At 43.3% G+C, this 12,181-nt stretch overlaps 1 protein-coding gene across 1 annotated transcript; it reads right to left on the reverse strand.

Annotated features, from left to right (window-relative positions):
- Positions 1 to 10,493: 10,493 nt before the first annotated feature.
- On the reverse strand, positions 10,494 to 11,522 carry Oxgr1 (oxoglutarate receptor 1). The gene has a single exon (XM_005355677.2). The coding sequence runs from the start codon at positions 11,520 to 11,522 to the stop codon at positions 10,494 to 10,496; it is 1,029 nt and encodes a 342-aa protein (XP_005355734.1).
- Positions 11,523 to 12,181: the final 659 nt, after the last annotated feature.

A 12,181-nucleotide genomic window follows, 5' to 3' on the forward strand; every position in this document is an offset into this window, starting at 1 on the left:
AGGCTGGTCTCGAACTCACAGAGATCCGCCTGCCTCTGCCTCCCGAGTGCTGGGATTAAAGGCGTGCGCCACCACCGCCAGGCTTGTTTTCTATTCTTTACATATTCTTGCCCATGGTTCTTTTCTCTTTTTTAATTTAACAGAATTTCAGACTGTTTTTACTGATCTTTCTGCCAGCTCATTAATTCTTTGTTTTCTGTATTAAATCTGCTTTATTGATCTATTAAATTGTATTTCTATTTATTATATTTGTTATTTCCATAAGACTGTTTTTGTCAAGTTCCTTAATCATTTTAAAGACTTATTGTATTTGCTCATTTATTCAAGATTCTCTTTCTTTTTTTCTAATACAATAGTTACACTGCTTTACCACCGTTTCTTCTCTTACTTCTAGGCTGCGCTAGAGGCTGGTTCTAATATTCTCCCAGTTCCTTCTATATTTGTATCTTGTTTTGTTTTGTTTGGGACAGGGACATATTCGGCAGCCCAGGCTGACCTAAACCTTGCTTCTTTCTATGAAGATAGGCAGTCTGGCCTCAAACTCAAAGTCATTCATCCTCTTGCCCTGCCTCCAGATTGCTGGCATTATAGGTGTGCTCCACTATGCATGAGTTAGCATGGCTTTGGACTTCTGATCCTCCTGCCTGCACCTCTTGAATACTGGAGTCACTGCCATGTACCAGAACCCCCCATATATGCAATATTGGAACTCAAAACTAGGATTTCATTTACGTACTAAGCGATAACTCTATCAAATGAGCTACATCTTCCACCCCGATGTTTTGTTCTTTATTAATGTTAACTTCTAGTTATACTTGTAAACATTCCCAGTGGGAATTCTTTGAGACTTAGGTTAAGTTGTGTTCCCTTAAAGAGGCTTTGTAGAGGCTTCTATGGTTACCTTGTGGTAGAATTCATCTGAAAAATCACATGAAGTAACAACACGTTCACATGTAAGCTTCAAGCTATGATTTCTCACGGGGTAAATTCATTTCCCCTCTAGCCAATGTTGATGGACTCTCTTGGATTTTCCTCTAGTTGATTTTGCTTCAATCCCAAATCAGTGGAGACTCTTTTATTCCAAATATTTTCTACTTGAAACTATCATTCACTCAGAAAAGGAGAATACAGTCAATTCACACACGAATTTCCTAAGAGAATTATCTGTGTACAGCACCACCATGAGTAGACACCATTCTAGCCACCTGGGCACAAGTGTGCACCCTATTGTTACTTATGCCAAGGAGCGTAGTACTGACAAATGCCATCCTAGATAAATCAGAATATATCATCATCCTATATATAACAATAGGTGCTGAAACTTAGCCACAAAGGATGCCTAATTTTGCAGTTAGTGGAATTTTGCTGATCCTGCCGCGGTGGGGGTGGTAGGGGGATGACAGTGTCTGCTGCCTGCTGATTTTCCAGTTCCCGCCTTTGTTTCTCCCTGCATGGATTATTTTATTTCTTACCAGCTCAGTGAGCATTTTTATCCATGTTTATAAAAAATATTTTACTTAGCTATTCTCATTTTCCAACTGAAAGGGTACACAGCAGATTTAATCTAGGACATTACCAGAAACGGAAATGCCTCCCTTTATCATCAAGGGCAATAATTGACTTAAGTGTGAGTGTTCCTGATCCAGGAATTGGTAAAGTAAAAACTGCAATTAGGTGCAGGTATTCCTAAATCTATAGAGGCTCGTATTTTTTATGCGTCTATGTGGGATAGCTCCCAAGATTTTGCAATATGCCAGGAACAAGAATAAATGTAATCGCACATTAGAGATGTTTGAATCACATCGTAATTTAACCAAAAGTTAACCATAAGCACCCCAGATTGGACCTGATAGGAAATACAAGGAATTATGGGTACTGCCTTTCTAAGCCCCTGCAAAATTAGACTTGGGGCCACTCCCTGGAAACCCGGTGGTGGACCTGGCTAGTGTGTGTCCATTTTTTTCTGGTCAGTATCTAATTAAAGTTTGCTTCAAGTAATTTGGCTCAAAATTATGGAACTACTTTTTCTCTCAAGAATATCAGGATATGAGGGCTGGGAACACGGAGAGTTGGGGCAGTGATGACCCTAGTTCTGCGTGCTAAGCACCCCTAAATGCAACCGAAATGAGGAAGTATTCTGTGTAAACTCTGAACTATATACTGCTGAAGAAAAAGCTGGACCTTAGCACTGCTTTCATGAACAACTAGACTAGCTATAAGAACTCTAGATCCAGCCCACTTTAAACTCTCTAGTATAAATTGTCTTAGTGTGCCCTGAAAGTTAAAGGAACAGAAAAGCCCAGCATTTCTCTGGGACATGAGAACCAGAGAAATCTTTTCAAGGAAGAAGACACTGACACTGGCTGGTTTTGTGTCAACTTGACCCAAGCAGGAGTCATCAGAGAGCAAGGAGCCTTAGCTGAGGAAACGCCTCCATGAACACCAACTGTCAGGCGTCTTCTCAATTAGTGATCAGTGTGGGAGGGCCCAGCTAATGGTGGTGGTGCTATCTCTGGGCTGGTGGTCATGGATGTGGTGATATTTTGTTTGTTTCTGGTGCAGCTAACTAGTAGTTAACTATAGAGGCCAGGCAGTAATGGCACACCCCTTTAATCCCAGCACTTGGGAAGACCAAGCTGAAAGATCAGGAGTTCAAGGCTACGGGCTACAGGAAACTGAGTCAGTCTAAACGAATAACAGAGCCATTCTGTGGAGACACACACCTTTAATCCCTGCACTAGGGAGGTGGAGACGGGATGTCAGTGCATTCAGTCTGAAGATTTGTTGAGAACAAGATACCCCTTGTTCCGTCTGAGGATTTCGTAGAGGTAAAAATTAGCAGCTGACCGCTCTGCTTCTCTGTTCTTTCAACGTTTACCCCCTAATATCTGATCTCTGGGTTTTTATTATTAAGACCAACTAGAATTCATGCTACACCTGGACTTTATAGAAAAATAAACTGAGCAAGCCATGGGAAGCAAGCAAGAAAGCAGCACCCCTCCACAGCCTCTGCATCGGCTCCTGCCTCCAGGATCTGATGTGGAATTCCTCTCTGTATGCTCTGAATATGTTTTATTACCATTAATTAATACAGAAGCTGCACTGGACCTACTCAGGGCAGAATAGAACTAGGTAGGGAAAACTAAACTGAATGCTGGAAGAAAGTAGGTGGAGTCAGTGAGAAGCCACATAGCCCTGCCAGAGACAGATGCCAGACAGAACTTTACCTGGTAAGCCACAGTCATGTGGTGATATACCGATTAATAAAAATGGGTTAATTTAAGCTGTAAGAGAAAGTTAGAAATACACTTAAGCTATTGTCCAAACAGTATTGCAATTAATACAGATTTCTGTGTGATTATTTTGGTAGTCTGGGAGGCTGGGAATGAAGCAGGAGCCTCCAGCAGCAGGATCATGGCCTGATTGAGTTCCTGTCCTGACTTCCCTTAGTGATGAACAGCAAGGCAGAAGTGTAAACCAAATAAACACTTTCCTCCCCAACTTGCTTTATGGTCATGGTGTTTCATTGCAACAAAAGAAATCCCAGGTAACACAGGAGGGAGCCCCTTGCTTGAGTACTGCTTGTGGCACATAAGTAGGTATTTTTGGTAGGGTTCATAATCTGACCGCTTTGCTTCTAATAATGGGTTGATTCGACATGTATAATTTCAAACACTCCCTTATTGTTCATCTCCTGCATGAGTTTAGCATTTAAACGGGACAGTTTAGTCATATACAGTCAGCAGTCTTGTGTGTTTCTGTGCACACTTTGGCTATTGATGAGAGGGTTTAGACAAAGCAGGATGTTTCTGCAATGCGCCCTTTGGGAGACAACGGGAATCGTGATGAAGCGCCATAGCAGAAGGAGCAGGATAGACAGCTCATTGACTGTTCAGATGCTGTGCAGCAAGTGCCCAGCTTGAGAGGCAGGTATGCGCAATGCAGTGTTTGAGAGAACAGGTTTGGAAAGTGGACCTGCATCTATGCTAGATCGCATCTCCAGGGTGTACCGCAGTGTTTTGCACATAGTAGGGATTTTAAAGCTGCTGATACTCATTTTTGTGGCCAGAGACAGGCATGTTGAAACCTTGCCGGTAGGCGACGAACCTCACCTCACGGTAAAATATAAAATAATGGAGATGGGTTAATTCCAGGTGTAAAAGCTAGCTAGAAATATGCTTAAGTAATTGGCCAAGCAGTAATTTAAATAATATGGTTTCTGTGTGATTATTGCAGGAGTCTTGGCAGCTGGGAAACGAACAAGCAGCCTCCTACTACAGTAGCAGACTTCCTGAGTGACTTAATATAAACCTCTTGGGGTTAATAGTCAAATCCATTAATCCATAGAAAAATGTATAATTGTACAAAACTACTCCATATGATCAATCCATCTGGGGGAAAATATGCAGAGTGGAAGGCTACCTGAAAGTAACCCAGTTCTTAGAACAGATGAGTGCTTTAAAATAGCAAAACCTGCTTCTGGAAAATACAGGAAGTAGACAAAACAACTTAAAAAAGAAAAAAATCCACTCAGTTAACAGAAAGAAAAGCCTCTACATTCCACACAAGGGACACCACAGTATCTGAAATCAAGACCTCAGAGGAAGTCTTTTTTTTTTTTTTTTTTTTTTTTTTTGTTTTTCAAGACAGGGTTTCTATGTGGTTTTGGAGCCCGTCCTGGAACTAGCTCTTGTAGACCAGGCTGGTCTAGAACTCACAGAGATCCGCCTACCTCTGCCTCCCGAGTGCTGGGATTAAAGGCGTGCGCCACCACCGCCCGGCTCTCAGAGGAAGTCTTTAGCTCGAATATGAGACTGGGTGAGGAAAGGAAGACAGATGAGTACAAAACACTCAGTTGCAATTTGTGTCCTTATTTACAATTTAAGCCCGGAAGGAAAGTGGGCTTTAAAAGCATGTCAATACATACTACTATGTGTTTTCCTTCCAGGATCTCGGTGTGGGGAGGACCGCTCCTCTTCCAATCATGTTTATGTTTCTAGCCTCGCTGCATTCAGGGTCCATCACGTAGCAGACACATTGGACCTGGAAGTGAGTGTTTAGACTCCAGCACTTCATGGCCTTGTGGTTAATTGATATCTTGTTCCACTCCTTCTCAGAGCCACTGTGGAGGAAAATCAAAATGGCCTTTACTGATTGAAGAAGATGCTAAAAGCCCCTCTCCGGGGGATGTGAAGGCACATGCAGCAGAAAGATGGTAGTCTCCCTCCGCAGGGTCATAAGCTTGGCCATTAACCCCAGGAGAGGAAGAACTTGGCCCATAAGGGGAAGGAAATGTCAAATTTTCTCTCACAGTTACTCTCATTGAGCAAGTCCTTGGAGACAATTTCCCCGTCTGTTTGCATCTTTTTCTTATGCTTTCCCAGAAAGAAATCCCAGCTAACTTTAGTCTGGAAGGAACAAGGGTGAAGAGCAGAATAGAACATATTTGATCTGAGGTTTTGCTTATAGAAAAACCATGTCTAATAGAAGCAGGAAAAGGTTAGTCATTTTAAAAACTGATGTGGGATATATGTATCCCACTGTGTGAAGATATGTTACTGTGATTGGTTTAATAAAGAGCTAATTGGCCAATAGCAAGGCAGGAGGTATAGACGGGACTTCTGGATAGAGGAGAGGGAAGTAAGAGGTGAGTCTAGACATACATCAGATGCCAAGGAGACATGGCGGAAGTCAGATATACAGAATAAAAGAAAGGTGAAAAACCGCAAGGGAAAATATAGATTAATATAAATGCCATAATTTAAGTTGTAAGAGCTAGTGGGACAAGCCTAAGCTAAGACCACGCTTTCATAATTAATAATAGGTCTTCCTGTCGTTATTTGTGAGTTAGTGGCTGACAACAAAGCTTACTACAAAAAAAATCAGCCAGTGGATCAAACAACCAATAAAAGTAGACATAAATCAATAAAGGCAAAGGTATTTAGGCTTGAAGTGTTAGCATGGTACATCCTGAGCCCCTGCCTAGTTGGCAGTCAGACTGCACAGCTTCTGTGATGGGTACTGGATAGGGATCCCCATAAATGGAAAACAGAGATGGGGGGGGAGGGAGGGGACGCGGGAAGAAAGAGATAGCAAGAGACTGTGTTTAACCTAACTTCAAACTCTGTATTCTAAATGACAACAGAAAGGAATGGAGAAGCAAGGAATTCAAAACAGGTGCTGAGTGTGGAATTCCCTGCGGGACACGTGAGATGATATCTTTATTAAAGACATAGTTATAAAGGGAGGAGAAACTATTCATTTGCTATTTGTGTGCATGTTTTCTCCTGCAAAGTCTGGACAAGCCAGGAGAGAATGCCATAGTCCCCAGAGTGAGAGTTAGAAGGAATGGGGGCCACCACGTTGATGCTCAGAACCAACTCTGGCTCCTCTGCCAGAGCAGGAAAGCTTTGTAACCACTGAGCCATCTCTGCAGCCCTAGGGAAGCAAGCATACAGTGAGAAACTGGTTAAATGAATTCAAGAGGGGCTGGCAGAAGTGCAGTGGCTAAGGGAACTTCCTGATCTCCAGCAGACCTGAGTTCAGTTCCTAGCACCCAAACCAGGTGTCTCACAGCTGTGAGTAACTCCTGCCTTCAGGAGAACTAATAGCTTCTGGCCTCCGGGAGCATCTGTGCAAATGAGTCAAACACACACACATACACACACACAAATAAATAAAGAGACTGTCAAACATATCTTTAGAGCTTGTTTGCATTCTGAATTTTATTTGGGTTCGGAACCGTAAAACATACTTTTGACTAAAATATGGATTGGCAATAAATAAAATTAAAACTTATTTATTGTCTTGAGATGGAACCCAGGGCCTCAGATATGACAGGCAATTCTCTAACAGTAACTAACTAACTAACTAAGTGTGTGTGTGTGTGTGTGTGTGTGTGTGTGTAGAGAGAGAGAGAGAACTGTCAGTATGTCAATAGATATAGAGATAGAGAGATATAGATATAGATATGTAGAGGTAGAGGTAGAGATAGGTATAGGTAGAGATAGAGATAGAGATTAGATATAGATATAGATAGATAGGTATAGGTAGAGATAGAGATAGGTATAGGTAGAGATAGAGAGATAGATATAGATATAGATGATAGATATAGATATAGATATAGATATAGATATAGATATAGATATAGATATAGATATAGATAGATATATGTAGCTTTGCTTGACCCGGCACCTACTGTGGAGTCTGGGCTAGACTCAAACTCAGATAAAAGGTGCAGGAATTAAAGATAGGTCCCGCCATGCCCAGCTTCCACCACTTACTTTTAAAAGAAAGGCTTGTATTAGGCCTTGTAAGAAGCCACTACTAAAGGACGTAGAGGTGAAACTCTATGTTGTCCAGAACTCGCCCTTAAATATTCTTCTGAAATCTGAATGCACGTGCTAAGGCAGCGTCAGATATAAAGAAGCATGGTGGGGTATTAATCACTGTGAAGTGTATGTTTAGGGTACATCGTCATTTTGTTCTTTTCTCTGAAGTTGTGAGTCTGAACATTTCTGTGAGCCATAGTCAGAATCAAAGTGGGGTGCTATTGTGTCTCGAGGATCACAGTAGCTTTTCTCTGGGTTTTCTCGGGAGCGGCCGGTCTTGAATGCTCTGCCGCTCATGTTGAGCAGGCATAGGGCGGTTTCCTTGCAGTGCCCACAGTTTGACCCCTACTCTCTGTTCGTACCTTTCCTCTGTCCACGGATTTCTGTAAGCGACGAGGCCTTGAGGGTCCCCGGTAGCCTGGAACCTGTAGATCATCCTCTGTCACTTTGCAAGGAGAGGCTTCAGTTCAAAATGCAACCTCTAGCCCAATTATTCCATAACTCTATGCTTTGGAAAATAAAAATAACCCTTTAGTTCAATTTAGCTTGGATCTTTGTGATTATGTTCAATCGGCAGGGCCTGCGAGGGCGGACAGCCATCAGCATCTGCTCGTCCCTGGGGAAGCAGGTCGGGTGAGGGAGTGGCAGGAAGCGGGATCACACAACATGTTGTCTAAAGAATGGAAAATCACGCGTGCCCTAGAGCAGAGGTCAATTATCCAGGGAAATGAAAATGTTAAAAATTGGAGAGAGCGGGATTAAGTGTTGGAGTTGGGTACCTAAAATAACAAAATAAGGCCACAGATACAGTGGGCTTTGGTTGGAAGGAAGAAAGGGACCAAAGAAATTAATGTGTTTCATGTGTGTTTGTGTATGTGTGTGTTTGTGTCTGAAAGCAAGCATGAATGGAGATAAGGTTGCTTCTCCCTATGGAAGAGATCTTCGACATGAAGAAGAATGAAGATGGAGAGGGAGGGAAGGAGTTTAAAGTGTCCAGGGTTAGAAACAGCTTTTGATGGGTTCCACTCAACTCTTATCCTAAAAACCATCCTGATGCGGCTCACTCATCAATTGAAAAATTTTAAAAGTGGGAAACTAACAACCGTCACGTAGCTGCATGTTAGAGATGGTCCAGCAGCCAGGCTGGCGCTAGGGGACCAAGAGCAGAGGCAGAAGCCTGTGTGGTTCCCAGTGGACTGCTGGTCGCTACTCCAAGCTATGCAGTCACCATGAAGAGCTAAGTCAGGGCTTCTATGGAAATAGCTTGTTCCAAGAGTTATAGAAAAGCCTGCAAGAGAATGACTCAAAAGTGACAGCTAATGGGGATGCTATCACCCAGAGAGGTTCACGTTAGGTCCCTGGGCCTTCTTTCCTCCCCCATCCATCCCATTCCACTCGCCCAGCACAGGAGCTGGATGAACATCTCCTTGGTCTAGCTCAGACTTGCTGTCCCAGAAAGCCCAAGGTCCATGGGATCTGATGTCCCCTTTCCTATTCCAGCCATACTCTACATTGGATCTGCAAACATCCTCTTGCTCTCTAACCATGGAGAAAATAACTTTGTCGTCAATAAAATAATGAATAAATAGTAATTTCATGGGGAAAAAAACATTTCAGAGAATGGCTTTTTAAAGTTTATTATTATATCAACACATTCATTGGGATTTAAAATATCTAGCACAGGTATTTTCTCAAATATTTATGTTTACTGATAATTAAAAATACACATAATCCAAGAATAACTTTCACTGTTTCTGCAGGCATTATTTTCAATTATTGTTCTCAAAGATCAAGGTCAGTGTCTCCTGTAGAAGTCTCCCTAGAAACCAATGCCGCATTAGATTTGACTTGGTACCTCCATGATATCTGAAAGAATTTCTGTTTCTTCTGCTTGTCTCCTCTTTCCCCGGGATGTGTTGGCAATTCCCAATAAAACTTAATGTGATTTCTAAATTCAACAACCACTAAGGTCACCTCAACAGAGAAGACAGAGGCCAAAGGACAGCCTTGTTCTGGCTCACCAAGAGCAATGTACTGCAGTTTTTGAATTCAGATCTCTCATTGTGCCAGGACTCACCAAGGAGGCTAGGCTGGCTGGCCAGCAGGCCCCAGGGAGCTGGGATTCCAAGCACATGCCACAGCACCTGACTTTTACCTGTAGGTTCTAGGGACCAAGCTCAAGCCTTCAGGCATGTGCAGCAGGCACTCACCGACTGAGCTGGGTCCCGGGGCCTGTTCCAACTGTGTCCTCATGTCTCCCTTCCATCTAAAGACCTAGCTAGAACTGAAAGGCAACACTCAGAGCAATAATCTCAAGGAAAAAATTAAAGGAAAGGAAGTCATAAATACCCAAGATGTGAAGTATTGAAGAAGGCACAAGCGATATTTTGTATAATCTAGGATTTCAGTACACACCGGCCCCAAAGTACGAAAGACAGGCAGCGAGGTGTGAAAGGAGACCCTTGGCTTCCATTGTGTTTGGTGTTCCATCTTCACACTAAAGCTCTGGGAGGTCCAGGGCTGTTGGACCAACGGCAGTTTCCACATGGAGCCACTAAGTGGTGGCAACAGAGGTTCTCCTAGTTTCATAGTTTCTAATCCCATAAATCCTTTACCGACACTCATGTATCTCATTCTCTACCAAAGATCTAAATCAAAATATCGCAAAGATCTCCTAAGAGTCCTGCCCATGGCTTTGGCTCATACTGACCTGAATATACTGTAGTTACTAGGCGTTCCACTGAGGGGAGACCTCTTAGAAGTTATATACAAATTATCAGGAGGCACTAATTGACTGATTTATTGATTGACTGATCAATATTTGATGAGTGTGTGTATGTGTGATTGATATGTTCCCATTTGTGTGTGGGGGGGGTAAATACATGACACAGTGCACATGTGTAACCATCAGCCCTGCCTTCTATCTTGTTGGAAACAAGGTCTCTTTGAGGTTAGTCCCCGTATACAGTTGACTAGCTGGCCCTTGAGCCTCTAGGAATTCTCCTGCCCCATTTCCATCTCACCACAGGAGTCCTGGGATTTCAGGTGCTTGCTACCACTGCCAACTTAAGTAGATTCAATTTCAGATCCCGACATTTGCATGTCAAGAGCTGTGCCTGTACCCGCTGAGACATCTCCCTAGCCTCCACTAGTTGACAGGACTCAAGGGTTGTTTGAGCAACTGTCTTTCTTTTCTTGGTCAAGGTCCCCACTGGCTCTGCAACTCACTATGGAGCAGAATGCCTGCTGGAAGTTATTGCTGACCACGGCATACAGCAGCAGGTTTCCAAAGGTGTTGAGGGCCGCTAATGGTCTAGAAACAATGTAAGCTTCGTGAATGTGACTCTCGATGGAGCAGCTGATGGAAAGCAGGCGAGATTCAATCCGAATGACCCTCAGGATGTGGAAGGGTAAAAAACATATATAGAACACTAGGAGCAGCAGGATGGTCAATCTCCGGGCCTTCTGCTTAAAGCAGCTATGGGTCTGAGGCCCGTGAGTCAGGGTGCTGATAATTGTTGTGTAGCAAAGTGTCACTATCACCAAGGGCAAGCAGAAAGTGGTGGCAGTCAAAATGAGATTGTACCATTTGATAGTAGTGAGGTCATCCGAACTGGTGAGGTCAAGACAAGCAGACCTGTTGGTCCTGGTGGTTGATGTGATCAGGAAAGTGATAGGCATGACAGCGACCAAAGAGATGACCCACACTCCCGCACAAGCTACCACCGCCCACCGCGTTTTCTGAATAGAAAAACAGCTCATTGGGTGAATGATGACAACGTAACGGAAGATGCTGAAGCAGGTGAGGAAGAGGATGCTGCTGTAGAGGTTGAAGTGGAAGCCGAAGCGGATGAACTTGCACATGAAGTCCCCGAAGACCCAGTGTTCACCGCTCGCGTAGTAATGGATGAGGAAAGGAAGGCTCGTCAGGTACAGCAGGTCGGTCAAGGCCAAGTTCAGCAGGATGACGGTACTGCTCTTCCAGGGTCGCATCTTGAAAATGTAGATGGAAATCGCCACCGTGTTCCCCGGGAAGCCCACAAGGAAGATGATGCTGTAGATCGCAGGGAGGTACTGCGTCTTGAATAAGATTTGCTGCTCATCAGTGCAGTTTTCCAAAACAGCTACGTAGTCTAGGAAATCGGATTCATTGACTAGACTATCCAGTGGCTCATTGACGGTTTTTTTCATCTTGCAAGAAGATGGAAGAGGACCTTTGGGCCATGGAAGTCCAACGAAAATAAGCTAGCTGATCAAGGAGAAGAGAAAACATGAATAAAAATACCGGTCAACTGGTGAGGATAGCTCTAACATCCTAAATGTGTTATTGTCACTGCTTCCTTTCTCTTTAATCTCAAAAGAGACTGTGGAGAAGATACTAAATTCCAGGGACGTGAGTATAAAGCACCTAAATAATAATCACACTGAAGCCCAATTTTCATGAGAATGAGAAGGATTGAGACGAAAAAAGCCATGTCTCTACGGAAAAGTTTGTTGTGGTTGCTGTTTAGCAGATCATGGTGGGGGTGGGGAGGTCGCAATCATCTTCGGGGACTTAAGAGTAGAGATTTGGCATCAATCAAGGTCTCCGTGTGGCATCAATCAATCAATACCACCGCTAAACTCCTCACAACACTGCCCATGTTTCTTATTACCTTTGGTTTACAGAAGACAATAAAACCAGAACTTGTGCAACCTAAGCCTGGCCGCACGTCCGGTGACCTAGCTGGGTCCAAGCCATGATTGTCTGATTCAGAACCATTCTCTTCCAATGTTGCCAATTGTTATTTTGTTTGTTTCTTACCAGAATTTCCTTAATTTACTGGAAAAACTGAAAGTGTGAAGGTCTA

This window comes from Microtus ochrogaster, chromosome 17 (assembly GCF_000317375.1).
Source record: "Microtus ochrogaster isolate Prairie Vole_2 chromosome 17, MicOch1.0, whole genome shotgun sequence".
NCBI lineage: Eukaryota > Metazoa > Chordata > Mammalia > Rodentia > Cricetidae > Microtus > Microtus ochrogaster.